The sequence below is a fragment of the Salmo salar genome, chromosome ssa17 (assembly GCF_905237065.1).
Source record: "Salmo salar chromosome ssa17, Ssal_v3.1, whole genome shotgun sequence".
Lineage (NCBI taxonomy): Eukaryota > Metazoa > Chordata > Actinopteri > Salmoniformes > Salmonidae > Salmo > Salmo salar.
The window spans coordinates 6,530,382-6,552,325 of NC_059458.1; the positions used below are offsets into that span (position 1 = coordinate 6,530,382).

At 40.9% G+C, this 21,944-nt stretch overlaps 1 protein-coding gene across 3 annotated transcripts; it reads right to left on the bottom strand.

Annotated features, from left to right (window-relative positions):
* Positions 1-1,285: 1,285 nt before the first annotated feature.
* On the bottom strand, positions 1,286-20,919 carry LOC106575131 (pleckstrin homology domain-containing family A member 3). Of its 3 annotated transcripts, XM_045698755.1 has the most exons (9): positions 20,540-20,919; positions 17,309-17,425; positions 16,905-17,060; positions 11,066-11,211; positions 9,016-9,183; positions 5,080-5,123; positions 4,739-4,854; positions 2,928-2,981; positions 1,286-2,669 (listed from the first exon to the last, which is right to left on the bottom strand). In XM_045698755.1, the coding sequence occupies exons 1-8, from the start codon at positions 20,577-20,579 to the stop codon at positions 2,965-2,967; spliced, it is 804 nt and encodes a 267-aa protein (XP_045554711.1). In that variant the 5' UTR covers positions 20,580-20,919; the 3' UTR covers positions 1,286-2,669; positions 2,928-2,964. The 3 variants fall into 3 exon arrangements, with proteins under 3 accessions (XP_045554711.1, XP_014006828.1, XP_014006827.1); XM_014151353.2 differs by lacking the exon at positions 2,928-2,981 and having other exon boundaries at positions 16,905-17,018; XM_014151352.2 differs by lacking the exon at positions 2,928-2,981.
* Between the last annotated feature and the right edge of the window lie 1,025 nt (positions 20,920-21,944).

A 21,944-nucleotide genomic window follows, 5' to 3' on the forward strand; every position in this document is an offset into this window, starting at 1 on the left:
CTCGTTTTGTCAGTCACGCAACAGTGCTTTCAGAAACTATTCACACCACATTTTGTTGTGGTGTGAACAACCTACTGTACAATTCCTAAGCTATCATTCATTACATTAAAAGTAGACCTAGTTCCATGTCAGTGATGCTTTGACCTGCTTGCTTCGACTCTTAAAAGGATAACTTTCCCCAAAAAAATCATGCTTGGGTATAAGTCCGCTGTTGATATGGTCCCAAAAATGTAGCATGTCAGCAGGAAATGTTTTATGATAGAGCATTTTGAGTAAAAAAGCAAAAAATTGGAGATGATGCAACATGCACCATATTATTGTCCATGGAAGAATGGGCCACAGAGGTCATCCTCAGTGTGGGACCCTTACAGTCACTACACTGACATAGGGAGAATTTAAATTGCATTTCCTTGATTCTTTGCATCCTCTCTCGTTGCCTCCTTCTCAAAAACCATTGGATGAGATCAGAAAGGAGGGACCTCCCTTCTGATGTTTCAAACCCCAAAAGGAGGCAGAAGGACACAAGGAATCAAGGAAAGGCAATTGAGATTCTCATTGTGTGACATTTAGTAAATTGGTCTCCTTCAGTGGCAGGTGCATGCAACCCTGGAGGTCAGGTGCTTGAAATGGGTCATCAATATGTCAGCAGCACCCCCTGCTGGCATAGATATGTGGCTGTGTCACTTCATTGTCGGTTCTCTCTGAGAAGCTTTCAGTCTAAAACTGGCTGGCATCTGAAATTCTTTCACAGATAATGAATGCATTGCATAATTCATCGTATTCTTAAGATGAAAAGGGGTTAGGCTATTTGTGACAGCCTTTCAGAATAGAGACAAAACTGTCCAATATGACAGATACACCAAGGGGGCGATATTCATAAAACATTTTAGACTAGTAGTACTGATCTAGAATCGGCACCCTCCTACCCATATAATTTTATTCATTATGATCTAAAAGGCAAAACTGATCCGAGATCAGCACTTCTACACTGAAGATGAGCCCTGCTTCTCATTGCAACATATTTCCTAAGGACATTTTCATAGTGCTAAATAATTGTGGGAAGTGCAAAAATTGGGAACTTTTCTTCAACCATGTGTGTTATAAAGAGGTGACTATTCATGCACTGCACAGTAAAAAAAAAAAAAAATGTAATCGCCTGCAAGATTATGAGGTTTACAGTATTTTTGGACAATTCTTTTGCACTATGAAAACATCAACCTTTGTCTTCTGTCAGATTAAATACAGTACTATGATACAATCAATGTAGAAATGATATACAAACAAGTGATTTCACTTCATTTTTAAGAAGCATCTTTACATTTCAAACATCAACATCATATCATACAGTCACATAACTCCTTCCATGCCCAGAATCTCTGTTAAGGCATTACTCTTTTTTGGTGGATGTCATGAATGGCAAACATAACTTGTCACATAGCAATATGGTGAACACTGGGGGCGTGCCAAGTTTAAAATGTTGGGCAAGTTTGTTTTGCATCTCCCAGTGACTTAGGAGGGTGGAGATTTCACTTTAGGACCAATGGAATGGTCTAAAATAGACAAACTCTGCCCATCCGGGGTACCAGGAGATGCATGCGAACTCAGCCCATTGATGAAAATGTAACCACATCCACACATTCTGAATTGGTCCTTGGCACAGTTAGCAACCCTAACATTTAAGGGTTTTGGTTAAAGGCTATTATGTCCCACCTCTGTGTTTCAAGGACAAGGACAGGGACTCCATAGTGAATGAACAGTAACATTGCATATCAAATAAACCAAACATTTTATTCTGCAATAATAACAAAACTTCCTGGAATAGTACAAACATTCAAAAAGGACTTTGTTCTGATCCATAATTCTTAAAGTGCAAAGCAATGCTTCCACAGGAAAAAATACAATACTTTTTGAAAATACCATTAACACATTGCCAAGCAGTGACTGCATTGCAGTATGTGAGCAATAAAAGCTGGGGAGTGTTCATTAGGCACTGAAGGGAAGAAAACGACAGGGAAGGACAACTGGAGTCGTTCAATAAGAAACACTCATTTTCTTTTTTAGTTTTAAAACTTTTTTCCATTGCGTGCCCTAATGAACACAACCTTGGTAACACCTCACATTACAGTAGCCTCATATCAGTCTAACTTCAGTGGAGTAACTGAAGTACCTGATACATTCAGCTCTGCAGAATTCAAAACTATTCACGCTTTAGCCAAGTCATTATTCATAAAAGATAGACAGTACTATACGTACAAGTTTGCACAGGCCTACTGACCAGACGGACCAGTTACTTGACAGTAGACTACCAATTTCAACTCCAGGACCTGGATTCACAAAACACTTCTAAAGAAAAAATAAGAAGGGGAAAAAAAGTCCAGAAGATTGTTCATAAGTGCAATTCACAAACATATTCTTAATAATTCATGATTTTCTTATGAACCACGTAAAATATATTCTTATGAAGGTTTGTGAATTCGGGCCCAGTCTCTCTTTATCTGAAGATACTGCAATGTATTTAGTGAATGACAGGACAGGTCAGATGGACAGGTCAGTATCTGGAGTGTCTGACATAGCTCTGGGACTGGTAGGACTGATGGCACCACACTCCTCAGAGATACTGTGGGAGGAGTCCCCATTCACACTGGCATTGAGACACAGCACAGCAGTGCCTGTATGGATGAGACAAAATGGAGACCAGGCTCATTTTCAGCAGGAGAATACAGGAGAAAGTATTTTGAAACGGAGGTGCCTCGTCATACATGAACTTGTCCAATTAGAACCCAAAGTGTTTAGGTACGTTGTGCCCTCCCCTACTAAACAACAGCCCGACTAACAACTTATAAAATGGGAACGTATGTGTGCAAGAAAAATACTGAACAAAATGAATAACAAAATGCAAAAAAAAATACACTTTTTATTTATTTCACCTTTATTTAACCAGGTAGGCTAGTTGAGAACAAGTTCTCATTTACAACTGCGACCTGGCCAAGATAAAGCAAAGCAGTGCAACACAAACAACACAGAGTTACACATGGAATAAACAAACATACAGTCAATAACACAATAGAAAAACGGTCTATATACAGTGTGTGCAAATTAGGTAAGATAAGGGAGGTAAGGCAATAAATAGGCCATAGTGGCGAAATAATTACAATTTAGCAATTAAACACTGGAGTGATAGATGTGCAGAAGATGAATGTGCAAGTAGAGATACTGGGGTGCAAAGGAGCAAAAATAAATAACAGTATGGTGATGCGGTAGTTGTATGGGCTATTTACAGATGGGCTATGTACAGGTGCAGTGATCTGTGAGCTGCTCTGACAGCTAGCTGGTGCTTAAAGTTAGTGAGGGAGATTATGAGTCTCAATCTTCAGTGATTTTTGCAATTCGTTCCAGTCATTGGCAGCAGAGAACTGGAAGGAAAGGCGGCCAAAAGAGGAATTGGCTTTGGGGGCGACCAGTGAAATATACCTGCTGGAGCGCTTGCTACGGGTGGGTGCTGCTATGGTGACCAGTGAGCTGAGATAAGGCGGGGCTTTACCAAGCAAAGACTTCTAGATAACCTGGAGCCAGTGGGCTTGGCGACGAATATGAAGCGAGGGCCAGCCAACGAGAGCATACAGGTCGCAGTGGTGGGTAATATATGGGGCTTTGGTGACAAAACGAATGGCACTGTGATAGACTGCATCCAATTTCCTGAGTAGAGTGTTAGAGGCTATTTTATAAACGACATCGCCGAAGTCAAGGATCAGCAGGATAGTCAGTTTTACGAGGGTGTGTTTAGCAGCATGAGTGAAGGATGCTTTGTTGCGAAATAGGAAGCCGATTGTAGATTTAATTTTGGATTGGAGATGTTTAATGTGAGTCTGGAAGACAGAGTTACAGTCTAACCAGACACCTAGGTATTTGTAGTTGTCCACATAAGTCAGAACTGTCCAGAGTAGTGATGCTGGACGGGCAGGCAGGTGCGGGCAGCGATCGGTTGAAGAGCATGCATTTAGTTTTACTTGCATTTAAGAGCAGTTGAAGGCCACGGAAGGAGAGTTGGATGGCATTGAAGCTCGTCTGGAGGTTAGTTAACACAGTGTCCAAAGAAGGGCCAGAAGTATACAGAATGGTGTCGTCTGCGTAGAGGTGGATCAAGGAATCACCCGAAGCAAGAGCGACATCATTGATATATACAGAAAAAAGGGTCAGCCCGAGAATTGAACCATGTGGTACCCCCATAGAGACTACCAGAGGTCCGGACAACAGGTCCTCCGATTTGACACGTCGAACTCTATCTGAGAAGTAGTTGGTGAACTAAGCGAGGCAGTCATTTGAGAAACCAAGGCTGTTGAGTCTGCCGATAACAATGTGGTGATTGACAGAGTCGAATGCCTTGGCCAGGTCGATGAGTACAGCTGCACAGTATTGTCTCTTATCGATGCCGGTTATGATATCTTTTAGGACCTTGAGTGTGGCTGAGGTGCACCCATGACCAGCTCGGAAACCAGATTGCATAGCGGAGAAGGTACGGTGGGATTTGAAATGGTCGGTGATCTGTTTGTTAACTTGGCTTTCGAAGACCTTAGAAAGGCAGGGTAGGTATATGAATAAATAAAATGAAAACACATGGAAGATGTCTGGTATGTGAATTCACAAACTTAGAGTCTGAGAAGTGACATAATTTGGTAATTACTGTAATGTGTGAGGGGAGCAATGTGCGTGTGTGTGTTTGTTCGTTCATATCTCTTACGGTCCATCTCATAAACACAGCTTTCACTGTGAGCCTCTGTGTCCGAACAAGTCCGTGTCCTCCTCTGGGTTGACCTTTGACCTGATAATACACCCTCCTTTGGCGGGAGACCAGACCTGGAAATGACAAAGGCTTCACTTAGAAACACAGCTCCAGGGTGAATTTTCTCTAGATACAGATCTAGGTTTAGCTTCCCCAACCCTAACCATTAGTGGGGGAAATATAAAACTGTCCCAAGATCAGCGTCTAAGGGCAAATTCACTCTACACCTAGAAGCACACTGGTAATGACAAGGACCTTTGTAGTAGAACCAGTGGAATGTTTTCTGTACGCAAGAATACCTGTCGAAATTGTACGTGCCCGGGTAACTTATGGACCGCTTCATCTGCAAATGAAAAAAGGAAATGGACACCGTTAGTACCTGTGCCTATCACTGAATATCAAGGACTGATTCCTACATTGAGCCTATTCACAGCAGCATAAAAGCGAACATCCGCAATTGTGGTATATTCCAAAACAGGTGTATATAAAGTAAGTAACATAAGAAACTAAAACACAGTCTCTGTTCAAGTCTACAGAAGCCCGAGGCAAAAAATTAAATAAAATGTACACTCTTGGAATTCTCATTAGAACGACTTAGTATATCGTTTGAATTACTTAGTATCTTGTTCAAACGACTTTTAGTATCTTTTTAGAACAATTTGTATCTTGTTTGTCATTCAAACGATAGTATCTATTTTAAACAAATTAGTATAAGTAGTTTCAACCACTTATCTCGTTTGAATGACTTAATTGTTATTTTGTCTAATTAGGCCTGATTTGTTATGTAGCTTGTCAGACCGTGTAATGGTTGTTGCAGCCATTCCATCCATTGATATGATTATTAATTGACAGTTCTTTGATAATGCAGGGTTGCTTTTGAATGGCAGAACATGCAAGTCGGCTGCAGAGCGTAATTTGAGCAGATTAAAAAAATGGTGTAGGCCTTCTCTCCCGCTCCAATGTCACTCTGGTACTGCTCAGCCACAAGCTCTGGCCATGCCCTGCCTAGCACTATTTCAATTAGGCCTATTTGGTTGTAATCATTTAGCCTACTCCACCCACAGTAGTCTATATCTAGTTTATATTCTACTTTCTAACTATAAAAAATGTAATTTCAATTTTGAAGGACTTCAAATGTATTAACAGATGTTTTAGGTAGGCAATACATAGGCTACTGTCAAATGTTTTTCTTGGAATAGAAAAACCATAACATAAATCAATTTAATTAAGCTAAAATATCAGAAATAAATCGTAAAAAAGGCCACTATGAGCTTCTTTTCATAAATAATCATCTCAAACTGCCACAGTCAATTGATTTGCGCACAGCAACAAGAATCAACAAGCTTCACATCTTCAATGAGTGTGGGAAATGTGCTCTACAAATATATTATAATTATTATAAAAGACAGAAAAATACACATGTAAAAGCTTAATTTCATAAAGGAATATTAGTGAGAATATAGACAAGAGAAAAGAGAACGTAATATATTTGAAAAGCCTCAAATTGAAAAATACATTGACAAAGCCGCCACCGTGTGTGGATGCTATTTTAAAAAAATCTATTACATTTAAGTAGGGACTGGCACAGAGTCCAGCAGGACAGTGTCACAAGGCTGCATAGTCATAGGCCTACACTTCACCATTGCTGGAGGGAATACACAGCCATCCTTGATTGTGAGGTAGAATTAAATGTTGAATTAAATGTGAGCAACACTACACGTAAACAACAGTTTTCCATCAATAGAATCAATGTAGGGAGATAACGTGATAAGGAAATTGCTTAGACCGCATTTACCGGTAGGACTAGTTATCTTACGCGCTCTGGCAGAGAACTAGCCTGTGAGTTCTTTAACAGTAGCCTAAAGTAAAGTATCCATCACCAACAAATTCATGAATATCCGAGATAATAGGCTGGTTTATGCTGCGAACAACATGCTTTTATCAGCCTACCAGAATCACATACAAAAACAGGTTTGTGATCGGCCTTTAATTTAATTGTTATACCCCACAGTTTACAATAACAGGATAGTAAACTTTCATGACATTTAATTTAATCTTTAAAGTGTTGGCTAATGGTTTACTGAAACATAAGGAAGCTATCTGATTTTCAATAGCACCGATGACAATAACCTAATATATAACCTAATATATAACCTAACCTAATATATTGATTTGAAAGCATCCTTGAGAAGGAGCGCTTAATAATAAATCCTTGCATTGCAGGGATCCACTTGATTTTTGAATGACTACCTCATCCATGTACCTCACACATACAGATAATTTTAAGGTCCCACAGTCGAGCAGTGGATTTCAAACACAGTTTCAACCACAAAGACCAGGGAGGTTTTCCTATGCCTCGCAAAGAAGTGCACCTATTGGTAGATGGATTAAAAAAATAAAACAAATAAAAAAACAGACATTGAAGATCCCTTTGAGCCTGGTGAAGTTATTAATTAAACTTTGGATGGTGCATCAACACACACAGTCACTACAAACATACAGGCGTCCTTCTTAACTTAGTTGCCAGGGATTTCAGCATGAGGCCAATGGTGACTTTAAAACAGTTACAGAGTTGAATGGCTGTGATAGGAGAAAACTGAGGATCAATCAACAACCTTGTAGTTACTCCACAATACTAACCTAATTGACAGAGTGAAAAGGAAGCCTGTACAGAATAAAAATATTCCAAAACATGCATCCTGTTTGCAACAAGGCACTAAAGTAATAATGCAAAAAATGTGGCAAAGCAATTCACTTTTTTCCTGATTACAAAGTGTTATGTTTGTGGCAAATCCAATACAACACATTACTGAGTACCACTCTCCATATTTGCAAGCATAGTGGTGGCTGCATCATGTTATGGGTATGCTTGTAAACATTCAGGACTGGGGAGTTTTTCAGGATAAAAAAGAAACAGAATGGAGCCAAGCACAGGCAAAATCCTAGAGGAAAAGCTGGTTCAGTCTGCTTTCCACCAGACACTGGGAGATGAATTCAATTTACAGCAGGCCAATAACCTAAAACACAAGGCCAAATCTCCACTGGAGTTGTTTACCATGTTCATGAGTGGCCGAGTTACAGTTTTGACTTAAATCTGCTTGAAAATCTATGGCAAGACCTCAAAATGGTTGTCTAGCAATGATCAACAACCAATTTGACGGCGCTTGAAGAATTTAGAAAAGAATAATGAGCAAATATTGCACAATCCAGGTGAGGAAAGCTCTTAGAGACTTACCCAGAAAGACTCACATCTGTAATTGCTCCCAAAGGTGATTCTAACATGTCTTAACTCAGGAGGTTGAACACTTATCTAATCAAGATATTAGTGTTTCAATTATCAATAATTTTTTACAAGTGTTATAATTTTTCTTCCACTTTGACTTAATCCCACTTTGTAACACAACAAAATGTTGAAAAAGTCAAGGGGTGTAAATACTTTCTGAAGGTATTGTAATGAAACAGTATTTTAGGGAGTGCAAATTACCAGCGTAGAGCTGTTTTTATGCAATAATCTGTGTTCTCTTTTGGCGATATCACCATTGTGCATGCCCTTGGTGACAGTGTGTTAGATTACAGCCCCCCAAAAATGTGTCAGGTTTGTAGTGAGTCTCTTACGGAACTTCTGATAATTCAGTTGCCTGAGTAATTCAGTTTTATAGACAGCATATTCTTGTACAGTAAAAGCACCTCCCTTGTCCACTGGGTGGATGATTATAGAGGTGTCATTCTGTAGATTTAAGGGCTTGTTTCTCAGAGCGAGTAAAGTTATTCCTAACATGGGGGATATGAAATGCAAATCTTTGAAATTGTTGCGTGTTGAGTTTATATTCTTGTTTAGCATACATATGGGACTGTATAGTTATGCTTTGGATCAAGTCAAGTAAGGATGCAGCAGATAAGAAGAGATAAGAGATAAAAAGAGATAAGACATCTGGGTAGTGTTCATTAGGCACCAAATGGGAGAAAACGGATTGAAACGGAGTGACAACCTGTAATTTTCCAATACGAAATGCTCATTTCGCAATGTTTTAAAACGTTGTCTGTTGCATGCCCTAATGAACACACCCCTGTGATGAAGCTGTACAGAGTATGGTGAAGTTGCCCCTAGACATTGATCATGGGTCAAGTTTTGCATTTTCCCCACTAATTGGATTGGGGAGGGGAATCTGATCCAAGATCTGTACCTAGGGGAAACTTCACTCCGGAGCTAGACAGTACATTGAATACCATCCTACCCGGGCCATCTGTATCGGAGAAACAGGGGACATCATCATGTCATCTGGAGGGTTCAACAGCACCATGTCTGTCTTGAACTTGGAGTTGGCCATATTCATACATTCTTCCAGTGTTTTGATGAAGGTGTTACACGTGGCACTCAGTAAAGAGGAGGCCTCATTCAGAGTCTGGAGCAACAAAGAAAAGACAAGGAGAGGCGAATCAGTCAACTACAATTGGAGATTGGGCACGGACAAAACTAAAATACATAAATATACACAATATTAAACCTAATATATTACTACATGTGCCTCAGGCCTTCTTAGGTGGTGTGAAGAAATTGCTCCTTAAATTGGCACGACAATTTGTTACTAAAAAATGCTTGAAGAGTTTACAAAGCTCCAAACTACAACCATTTAGTCACATTTCACGACCCTTTGACTTGGCTGTGAAGTTTACATTTTTAAAATTAGACATACCGGTGAGAGTTGCACATTTTACCTGGTCACCTCAATCAAAACCTCAAATGTTTTGGGTGGATAAACCCATGCTTTTGTCAAACAGTAAAGTGCATTATCCTCATGGTTCCTGTAATGAAATTGTCTGGCGTGCCACTGTGCCTGTTTCGACGGGGCCAGCTGATGCAATGAGTGACTCTCTCACACCCTCTTCTCCCCCCTCGTGCACCCCAAAAAATGCATTATGATTGTATAACATTTAAAAATGCAATTGCGGGGGTAAAACAACTTTGGAAGCAAGCCGCTGTCCATGCAAAAAAGAGAGGAGGATCTCGGCTTTCTGTAGGTATACTTTTTATTTCTCAACTCTCAATATTTCTCAACGCTTTTGCTCAAAGCACACTGTTTTACAAATCAAGATACGGAGCGCGCAAACTGCATATCAGCCATCACGAGTGCACTAGGCCTCATTGGGAACATTTAATATACTGTTAGATTAATACATGGCAACACTAGCAGTAGGTGTTATATTTTTTGTCAGCAATATAGCTATTGTGTTTGAAATGTTCACTCCCTTAGGTGGTGAATTGGTACCAATTGAATTCTGGAGTCCTATTTTGACAGTAAAACAATAACAATAATAATTATCAACCCCAAATCCATGACAATCACTGGATTATGTTACATATCAAAAATATATTGAATTACGCATTCCTGCTTGGACATGTTATATCAGTCCATTACACTAGCATTGTACATCTAAATGACTTTCTATTGCGTGACCCCGCAAAAATGTTGCGGTGCGACCAAATTGCTGCTAGTGCCACCAACTGAAAAAGTGACTGGTTCCAGTGCCACCAGGGGGAAACGTTAGTCTGGAGCTCTGGTTTAACATAATTAACTTCATTTCTGTACTCATCAAAACAAATATATATTTTTGTTGACTGTTTTTAATTCCCAACCCTGGGCTTCCTGACACACCACACCAAACACACACGATGAGTGCCTTGCTCAAGGGCACAACTGCAGTACCAGCATGCACCAAATATTTTCTCGCCAGCCCAGGGATTCACACCGGCAACCCTCCAGATCTTGGCCTGTCGCTCTGATCTCGAGTACAGTGGCACTACCACAACTTAATTTGGCGCAGATGAAGAGTAAAAGAGCAAATGGGGAAAGGTGGATACCTAGTCAGTTGTATAACTGAATGCATTCAACTGAAATGTGTCTTTCGCATTTAACCCAACCCCTCTAAATCAGAGAGGTGCGGGGGGACTGCCATAATCGACATCCACGTCTTCGGCGCCCGGGGAACGGTGGGTTAACTGCCTTGTTCAGGGGCAGAATGACAGATGTTTACCTCGTCAGCTCAGGGATTCGATCTAGCAACCTTCTGGTTACTGGCCTAATACTCTAACCACTAGGCTACCTGCCGCCACGCTGGTGATTTCTGACAGCCAACACTAGGGCTGCATCCCAATGGCACCCTATTCTATACAGTGCACTACTTTTGACCAGGGCCCATAGGTCTCCGGGCAATAGAAGTGCAGTATGTAGGATATAGGGTGCCATTTGGGACACAGCCTAGCTAAAACCATGCAGGTATAGTTACCTCCGAGCTGGAATTGGAGTGGTCTCCTTCCTGGTCCTCCTGGCCCACAGACTCCTGTATCGTGTGGACCTGCTGCATTAGCAAGTCACAGTAGAGACGCAGCTCGGACATCTTCGTTTTCAGAGATTCTGTCGTCTCTGTTATTTCTTCCAATAAAAAAAAACAGAACACTGTTATGTTAGTGAGAGGCCCTTTAAGGTAAGGTACTGTTACCCTAGCCTGGTCAGTGGTCCTAGATCTGTTGGTGCTCTTCAGCTTCCCCCTAGGATTTTTCTCCAGCAGCAGTGTCAGAGTTAGCGGTGAGGGGGTCTCCCTGCGGGGGAGATGGGGTCTTTCTGGGGCATACATCTATACATATCCATATTTTTTTTTACCATTGCGGCCACGATTGCGATATACATGATGGGGAAACACTGCTACTTCCAACTTCATTGCTGTCATTTGGCATTACAATTCCATAAGGAGTAGTCAGCAAGAGAGCATAAACAGACTGGCATCCAGGCTACATGATCACTCAATTAAGGATGTTTTTAGTTCGGTTCCCTTTTTAAAGGGCAATGTGAACACAAAAGCTCCCCAGGTTCGCTTGTCATTATTCCCGCACCACACAGACTACTGCAACACTGTTTCCCCTGCCATGCCCCTCACATTGGTGCCACAAAACAGAGATGATGATGTGAAAGTTCGTGGGGAAAACGTGTGCCGTTTTTGGATATTGATTAGCAATTTTCAAGGTTGGAGAGAAATTCCCAAATATGTGTAGAGATTTGTACTGGCACGATAATCAGATTATTTGTTTGCAATATGTGATCTACTCCAATGTAGATTTGGCCATGTGTTTTAAGTTATTGTTCTGCTGAAAGTGAAATTCATTTAAGCAATTATTTTACTCCTGAACTTATTTAGGCTTGCCATACCAAAGGGGTTGAATACTTATTGACTCAAGACATTTCATTTTTAATTAATTTGTAAACATTTCAGAAAAACATAATTCCACTTAGACATTATTGGGTATTGTTTGTATGCCAGCGAGAGAAAAATTAAGGTTTACCAAATAAATTACTGGGAGCTTGAGTGTGTGGCTCTCTTTATCTATTTTTATAGCCTACAAATTAAGGATGTAACATAACAAAACATGTAAAAAGTCAAGGGGTGTGAATACTTTCTGAAGGCACTGTACATGAATGATCCCAATACAAGTTCAAAGACGGCCGCAATTAGAAAAAAATGAAAAAGTAAATTGTGCTGATTTATAGGTACATTGAATGAACCGTATCACGTCATGGATTAAAAGGTCTGTGGATAGTGCCTAAACAAAGACGTCATATCTGAATTCCTCCATCTTTATGCACCTTCGCCATTACAGCATTATTTAATCTGCAGTATTCTTCTGCTATTTATTCTGTTACCAATAATATTTACATGTTAATATTATGTTCTGATTAGAATTGTCTCATCTTTTATCTAAATGCAATCTATTAGCTTTCAAAATGTTAGTTTGAAGTTTTATTAGTTGTATTTACAGGATACACATGGTATACATCGTCCAACGAAATGCTTACTTGCAGGTTCCTTCTCGACAATGCAACAATAAGAAATAATCAAATAAATGGCTCAATAGAATAGAATAAACATTTTAGCATAGGTATAATAAAGGAAGGGACAATTTATAGTCTAATATTTACACGTGTATTGTGGAAGGTGGGGGCAGTGTATAATCTGAGCAGTATAATAAAAGCCTGGTAGCAGCAGTTGTGAAGTGTGTGTAGCATGAACGTAGACTCAGCAAAAAAAAATAAACGTCCTCTCACTGTCAACTGCGTTCATTTAACAAAAGGGGGGTCAAATTCAAAAGTAACAGTCAGTATCTGGTGTGGCCACCAGCTGCATTAACTACTGCAGTGTATCTCCTCCTCATGGAGTGCACCAGATTTGCCGGTTCTTGCTGTGAGATGTTACCCCACTCTTCCACCAAGGCACCTGCAAGTTCCCTGACATTTCTGGGGGGGAATGGCCCTAGCCATCACCCTCCGATCCAACAGGTCCCGTCATGCTCAATGGGATTGAGATCCGGGCTCTTCGCTGGCCATGGCAGAACACAGACATTCCTGTCTTGCAGGAAATCACACACAGAATGAGCAGTATGGCTGGTGGCATTGTCATACTGGAGGGCCATGTTAGGATGAGCCTGCAGGAAGGGTACCACATGAGGGAGGAGGATGTCTTCTCTGTAAAGCACAGCGTTGAGATCGCCTGCAATGACAACAAGCTCAGTCCATTGATGCTGTGACACACTGCCCCAGACCACCCTCCACCTCCAAATCGATCCCGCTCCAGTGTACAGGCCTCGGTGTAACGCTCATTCCTTTGACGATAAACGCGAATCCGACCATTACCCCCTGGTGAGACAAAACCACGACTCGTTAGTGAAGAGCAGTTTTTGCCAGTCCTGTCTGGTCCAGCGACGGTGGGTTTGTGCCCATAGGTGACGTTGTTGACAGTGATGTCTGGTGAGGACCTGCCTTACAACAGGCCTTCAAGCCCTCAGTCCAGCGTCTCTCTATTGCGTACAGTCTGAGCACTGATGGGGGGATTGTGCGTTCCTGGTGTAACTCGGGCAGTTGTTGTTGCCATCCTGTACCTGTCCCACAGGTGTGATGTTCGGATGTACCGATCCTGTGCAGGTGTTGTTACACGTGGTCTGCCACTGCGAGGACAATCAGCTGTCCATCCTGTCTCCCTGTAGCGCTGTCTTAGGTGTCTCACAGTAAGGACATTGCAATTTATTGCCATGGCCACATCTGCAGTCCTCATGCCTCCTTGCAGCATGCCTAAGGCACGTTCACAGATGAGCAAGCACCCTGTGCATCTTTCTTTTGGTGTTTTTCAGAGTCAGTAGAAAGGCCTCTTTAGTGTCCTAAGTTTTCAAAACTGTGACCTTAATTGCCTACAGTCTGTAAGCTGTTAGTGTCTTAATGACCGTTCCACAGGTGCATGTTCATTAATTGTTTATGGTTCATTGAACAAGCATGGGAAACAGTGTTTAAACCCTTTACAATGAAGATCTGTGAAGTTATTTGGATTTTTCATGAATTATCTTTGAAAGACAGGGTCCTGAAAAAGGGACGTTTCTTTTTTTGATGAGTTTATATGCATGTGTGCATAAGTGAGTTTGTGTGTGCTAAGGTGCGGAGAATCAGAGCAGGTGGTCAGTCCAGTTCAAGTGTTCAGCAGTCTGATGGCTTGTCGACAGAAACTGTCTCTGAGCCTGTTGGTATCCGACTTCATGCTCCGTTCCCTCCCTTACCGTAGGGCAGATGGTAACAGCTTGTGGCTGGGGTGTGTGGGGTCCTTAACGATGGGGTCCTTCCTCAGGCAACATTTTGAGTAGATGTCCTGGATGGGTGGGAGTATGGTCCCAGTGATGTATTGGGCCATCTTCACCACCTGCTAGAGGGCATTGTGGTCATGGACGGCGCAATTAACGTACCAGGCCGTGATGCAACTGGTCAGGACGCTCTCGAAGCGGTAAAACCTAGAGGACCCGGGTGTAGCATACCAAATTTCTTCAGCCGCCCTCTTGACAAGAGTGTAGTTGGTCCATGACAAGTCCTCGTGATGTAGACGAACTTAAAACTTGTGACTCTCCTGCTCCCTCCTCTGGTTCCTGAAGTCAACAATCAACTAATTTGTTTTCTGACGTTGAGGGAGAGGTTGTTGTCATGACGCCACAATGCTAGTTCACTTACAGTTGAAGTCGGAAGTTTACAAACACTTAGGTTGGAGTCATTAACACTCATTTTTCAACCACTCCACAAATTTCGTGTTAACAAACTATAGTTTTGGCAAGTTGGTTCGGACAGTTTACATACACCTTAGCCAACTACTTTTAAACTCAGTTTTTCACAATTCCTGACATTTAATCCTAGTAAAAATTCCCTGACTTTGGTCAGTTAGGATCACCACTTTATTTTAAGACTGTGAAATGTCAGAATAATAGTAGAGTGGCCATCACAAAGCCCTGACATCAATCCCATAGAAAATTTGTGGGCAGAACTGAAAAGGCGTGTGCGAGCAAGGAGGCCTACCAACTTGACTCAGTTACACCAGCTCTGTCAGGAGGAATGGGCCAAAATTCATCCAACTTATTGTGGGAAGCTTGTGGAAGGCTACCTGAAACATTTGACCCAAGTTAAACAATTTAAAGGCAATGCTACCAAATACTAATTGAGTGTATGTAAACTTCTGACCCACTGGGAGTGTGATGAAAGAAATAAAAGCTGAAATAAATCATTCTCTACTATTATTCTGACATTTCACATTCTTAAAATAAAGTGGTGATCCTAACTGAACTAAGACAGGGAATTTTTACTATGATTAAATGTCAGGAATTGTGAAAAACAGAGTTTAAATGTATTTGGCTAAGGTGTATGTAAACTTCCGACATCAACTCTACCTCCTTCCTATAGGCTGACTCGTTGTTGTTGGTTAAAAGGCCTACAACCTTGGTGTCGTCAGCAAACTTGATGATGCAGTTGGTGTCGTGTAAAGCCACACAGTCGTGGGTGAACGGGAAGTACAGCAGAGGACTGAAGAGGGGCCCGTTTTAAGAGTCAGTGTAGAGTAGGTGTTGTTGCCGAACCTCACAGCCTGTGGTCTGGCCATCAGGAAGTCTAGGATCCAGTTGCAGAGGGTGGTGTTCAGACCCAGGGCTCTGAGTTTGGTGTCAAGCTTGGAGGGAACAATCTTGTTGAATGCTGAACTGTAGTCAATGAACAGCATTCTCACAAAGGTTTTTCTCTTGTCTAGCCATGTGAACAGTGATGGAAATAGAATCTTCAGTGGATCTGTTGGAGTGGGTCCAGTGTGTCTGGCATGATGGCCTTGATGTGGGCCATGAACAGCCTCTCAAAGAACTTCATGATGACAGAGGTTAGCGTGACGATAGTCATTTGGGCATGTCACCTTGTTTTTTGGGGGCACTGGGACCATGGTGAGCTCCTTAAAGCAGGAGGGGACTACAGTCTGGGACAGGTTAAAGATGTCAGACAAGACGCCTGCCTGCGGATCAGCACACACTCAGAGGACAGGACCAGAGATCCCATCTGCGCTGACAGCTTTGTGAGTATTCACTATTTTGAGAGTTTTCCTCACGTCGGCCTTGGATTGCGAAAGCACCTGGTTGTCCGGAGCAACGAGAGTCTTCCTGGATTGCGGTCTCGAAGCGAGCAGAGAATGTGTTCAGCTCCTCTGGGAGGGAGGCTTTAGTGGGCACTGCACAGCTGGATTTGCTGCAGTAATCTGTGATAGTCTGTACTGCGTGCCACATGCGTCGCGAGTCTGCGTTGTCGAACATGAATTCATGTTTGAGTCTGTATTGTCTTTTTGCGTCCCTCGTACCTGTAAGTATGTATATCACACTATCCGATAACACGATCTGACGGAATTGCACTTTGTAAAAACCCAAAATGCATCAAGTGAATGTTTGAAAAATATCCTGGTTCCTTTCTTAACACAGGAATGTGAATGCAAAGAGGAGTCGGACCACAAAATAGGTGAAGTGAACTGGAGTTGAGGCCTCATTCAAAGGCAAGGGCAGTGTGAATACAAAGAGAACAGAGTTATTTAGCTTCTTTTTTTTTTACCCCAAAGTTCACTTTAAAGAGGACTGCGATTGGTTATTTTAAAGAGGACAATGTGTGAAAACACCCTAAAGGATTGGCCTATACAGTACATGTTCAATTAGGACACTGAATGACAACGCATGAGGGTCAATGTGAGGGGAGACAAGCACAAGGGAGATTAATGATGAACAAAGAAAACACTGCTGGGTCAGTACCTTTTTCTTTATTGGCCCTCATGTCAGCAAGGCCGGCTTTGGAACTTCCAAGTGCCACAAGCCACTTCTGTCGTTCGGCAGCATTGACAGCTTTGACGTAAAAATGCTGCTCTCCTGGTATGATCAGTTCCAGTCTGTTATTGTCAGTGGGGTGAACTAATGAAAAATATGTCAACACAACCCTTCAGCACAAGAATCAACTATAAATCGAGATTTCAATAGCAAATACTACCTGTACTGAGATTAGAGGGGTTTAACTGGCAATCTGGGATTTAAAAGAATAATGAAGCAGAAACCTGCCAATGTTTGGGAAAACAGCTGAGGGATGGGAGTTGACAAATGTAACCACTATCAAATTCATAGGGTGAGTGGCACAATATAGGCCTTCCGGAAACAAATCATACCTTTGATTTCACAGACGGACATCTTAATACTTCCTTTGCTCCCTTTGCAGACATCATCTTGAGAATCATAGTAGGAAATTATTCCATCATCTAAAACAAACCAGCGTGGCTGCCACCCTGTAATCATTTCAGATAAGCTAGGTTAGTTCTTCTTGCGCTGACAACTTCTGTTTTTACAGGTTGGTTCTTCCTGTGCAGACTGATGAATCAACCTAGCTAGATATCAACACAACCAACCAGTATTACCAAGAACACCTAGTCAAACACTCTTCCAGGTAGCCTAAACTCAACTCCACAATTTACGATGGAGTTGAGCGGTGACTAGTGTGAGAAGGGGGCAATTGTGACCTGCAATTTGGGGCAGAATTGCACGTGGGCAATCTTGCATATGCAGGAATCGCTCTTTATACTTCTATTGGTCCATTTTTAAGCTAGGATTCCGGTACACAGGCGGGGGGTGGGGGCGCTCCAGTACAGTAGGTGGCGATAATGCACCATAACGATGGATGCCAACTGACAATAAACTCCGCAGAAGAAGAGATGGGGCGACAACGGTCGCTAGCTATGGTAAACAGTGTCCTTCACCCCCGCCTGTCGTGCAATGTTTTCCTGCAGTTCTGTTAACAAGGGCAGTTCTTCGGCAGGCATTTAGGACAATAGGTGCGAGCTAGCTAGTTAGCAAGCTAGGACTCCGGTACACAGCAAGCAGCAGGCGGGATAGGTAGCTAGCTAGCACACCGGTAGACAGTATCCCTCGCCCCTGCCTGTCAGGCACTGCTTTTCTGCAGTTCTGTTAACAATGGTGAGGCCAGGTGTTTGGCAAGAGGGAGCAAAAGACACTGTGTGCTAGCTAGTTAACTGGGTCATTCCTACATTGCGGTGCCTGTTCTGTCGCCAGGAAATATCAGTTCTTATTTAGTTTAAAATGTGACTCCAAAAAACTTTAAATATGAGATCAGGTGTCCTTTACCTTAACACCAAAATATGGATATTGAAAGGGCATTTTATGCATTTTGAATACTTTTTCTGTGGATTTGGGTGTTTTTGACATGTACACAGGTGTTATTCATCAACTTCTAATAGAAATATAAGCCATTAAAAAAAATACCCCCCAAATGTTTTTTATTATTTTATAGTCCTAGTTAATACATTTTTTTTCATGATTATTGCATTTATTTTTATTGCATTTAAAATGTTCTGTGTCCTTGATATCACTTTCCACCTTGTTAGTTTGTAGTAATTCTCCTTTAAAGCTGTAATATGTAACCGTTTGGGTGACCTGACCAAATTCACATAGAAATATGTGAATTTGTTATAGAGATGTAATTGTCATAGAAAGCAAGTCTATGTGCGTTATTTCTTTGCTTCCCATTCTTAAATTTTGTTTTAGCCCTGGTTTTGTACACCAGCTGAAAATACAATATTTTTGATTATGGAAAATATATATTTCACAACAGTTTAGATGGTACAATGATTCTCTACAACAACCTTGCTTATTTTGTCACATGAACTGAAAATAGGCCATTCTATTATAATTTTAGCAACCAGAAAATGACAGAGCGATTTCTGCATAGCGCATCTTTAGACTTGCTTTCAATGACAATGTCATATCCATAACTCCAATTTCTATGTTCATGTTGTTGTTTGGTGGGAAAACAATGGTGCGAAGCTAAATAAATATAAAACACTCGGTTTGATTTATTTTCCCATGTTTCATGGCACTTGTCTGTCTCACACATGCATTTCCACCCTATTAGGCTAAATTATATAGAGAATGTAACATTTTCTAAATGTTAAAATACATTTCATATAGAAGTTAAAAAATTATTCAAATGTTTACCATTATGCCAGTTTAATCTCAATCACCCACAGAGCTATGGCTAATTAAGGCTACACATTTCCACCCTGTTAGGTTCTACCTTGCCTAAATATCCCATGGTTAATTATGAACATCAGTCTGAAAGAAGTCACTGTAAAAAAGACGCAATAGTCTTTACAAGGTAGAATGTTAAATAAAATTATATTTACACTTACTTTACTGGTTGTACATGCTATTGTTTTTTTGGCGGTAGGAGGTGGAGATAGGGTATCCACAGGAAAGTGATGTTTACCCCACTTTTTGTGGCGCCGGTGGGTTCTGTCGCTTGTGTTTTTAATCTGTTGACGCATTGCACGTGATGCTCAATATGTAAAAAATAGCCGAACATAACCAAATGTAGTCGACCGAAGCACATTTCCTCACAATCAGCTGGAAGTGTTTGCCGTTCGGTTAGGCCATATTGTGTAAGTGTTTGTCACATGCAAATTGCATCAGTATTGAAAATAAAAACCAGAAATACAAACGATAAACAGACCAGCATAGGCCTACTTAAGGTCGGGTTGATAACACTACTCTGGGAATATTTTGTCTCACATTCCTATCTGCAAAAGGACCAACCAAACGGACAACCGGTAAAGTATGATTTTATTCAGCATTCTGGCTCATACAGGTCGTGAAAGGAAACTTTCCTGGTCCAAGCGCTAATTTCTATGTCTAGGGTCTTTAGGCTAGGTTCCACCCTGTTATTATTATGCAATAACTGTATTGGATTATGCACCTAAAATAGATCAAAGTGCCTTAGTTTGACCAATATGTTTTTCTGAAAGTCAAAGATGTCCTTTTTGTGAAGAAAAAAATAAATACAAATATTTGTTTTGTATTCTAAAATTATGAGGTCCAAAAGGTACTGCAATGTAGGAATGACCCAGCTAGGAGGACTCCCACATGCAGGAACGCCCCGAATTGCAGGTCGCAATCATACACAATTGACGAGTGTAGGCAGACTGGAACATCAACGTCACATAAAAAAAACGACTGATTTCAGCACCCAAAGAACAGCCCGCAATTACACACGACATTGGTAATTCTATGTGACAGCTCCAGTCCGCCCACAAGCACAGCACTAGTCACAGCCCAACTCCATCGTAAATCGTTGAGTTTAGTCGGTTAGTGCAGAGTTAGCTAGCTTATAAGTGTAGGTTGTAAGTTAGTAAGCATCTTATAAGTTAGTTACCTTACACATATCAAATGACACAGCAAGGGCTGACAAGGGCAGGCAAGCAGAGGAAGGTTGTGTATCTAAGCTAACGTTAGCTTAGCTAAATTGAATGTCAATGTGACAGCTATGCTAACGAGACAGTCAAGCTAGCTAGCTAAACTATGGACCAAACACATTAAATGCATAACATTACCTGTCATATAATTTGTCCACTTATAGAGAACTCCTTCCATAATGAGCTTGCAGAAATACCACACAATCCACGTCCCCAAAAATCTCGTCACTAGCTAATACTGATAACGTACCAAAGCTAGTAAGCCATTTAGCTTGCCAACTTCATGATGGTCGCTAGTTAAAACCAAACTAAATATGTATGTTAACCTCACAGTATATAGTGCCATGTGAATGACTATGCGTCAGCCAACAACACAGTGTAAATTCCGTTCATTTTGTTATCGTTTTGTAATTGAACTAGCGTTGAATAAACAATTGCCAGCGGATTGCTTCCTAGCTAGCTATATTTGTAAACAAAATAACGTCACGTCCGTTTTGAGCCTTCAAAATACAAACTCTCGTTTGATTTAGATGCTTTCTTTATTCCCCGTAATTATCCTACATGGAAGAGAGAAATAGTAATAGCGTCTTTTTGTATGTTTTTGTTTTATAAACTCCGAAAATAAGTTATGTTATAAACACAGGTTTAGATCTCATACGTTTTGTTCTATGCGTTCATTTTCATCAGCTAATTTCACTTTTTGTGAATTTTGAAGAATTTATGTAATTAAAAAAATCACAAAGGCCTATTCATAAAGGTTATGTTAACTGACTAATATATCATACAACAAAAAGTATAACATCTCCTTAACCTGTGTCAACCTCAGACCTTATTTTGGCATTTATTCCAAAGGGATGGTTGAACAAACCAGAGGTAAGTAATTTCCGGGTTCTAGGGACTACAAACTGGCGAGCTCTATAATTGCTGTGATTTCATACCCCCTGCTTTTGCTGAGATGAGGTAACTGGCAGTTAATCCAAGAAAAAGACGAGTAGGCGGCCAGTCCATTGCAATAAAAACGATTTGTCTTAGCTTCCCCTGTAAACCAAAGTGCACTTTAAAATTCTCAATAATATTTATCAATCCAGTTAATTTCTAAGGCTTCGTTTCAACCTTGGTCAAAACTGCGGACCATGCATGTATTCTTCTCTTGTACCTTCACCCAAACATGCTGGACTGAACCTCAAGACTGGCTTGCGCTACCAGAGATAGCGTTTTCGATAAATTATATCATATACTGTATATGGTGCTATTATAAAATATTCAAATTCGGAATTTCTGACCAATGTAATAAATATTGCCCTTTTTTATCCACAAAGTGACATTTACGAAGGCTATCCACAACTTTGTTTTCCATCATGAATTCCACATTTATAAAGAATCCTACATTGATGAAGAACAAAAAAGTGTGTAAACTTCAGACAACTGTTATGGATGCAAATCTGATTTTATGAGAACCCCTGCTACGGTATGTACTGTTGTCCTACTATTTTTTTTATAATTTTTTTTTTTAAAGTATCCTATTATTTTTATTGTAAATCCT

What these genes read in the sequence shown, in the direction of transcription:
- LOC106575131 (XM_014151352.2), bottom strand. Translation starts at nt 20,579, where the DNA reads ATGGAAGGAGTTCTCTATAAGTGGACAAATTATATGACAG. An exon ending in ACTCCAATTCCAGCTCGGAG is followed by an intron (nt 9,184 to 11,065) that starts GTAACTATACCT and finishes TTGTTGCTCCAG; the next exon opens with ACTCTGAATGAGGCCTCCTC. An exon ending in GGCACGTACAATTTCGACAG is followed by an intron (nt 4,855 to 5,079) that starts GTATTCTTGCGT and finishes TGTCATTTCCAG; the next exon opens with GTCTGGTCTCCCGCCAAAGG.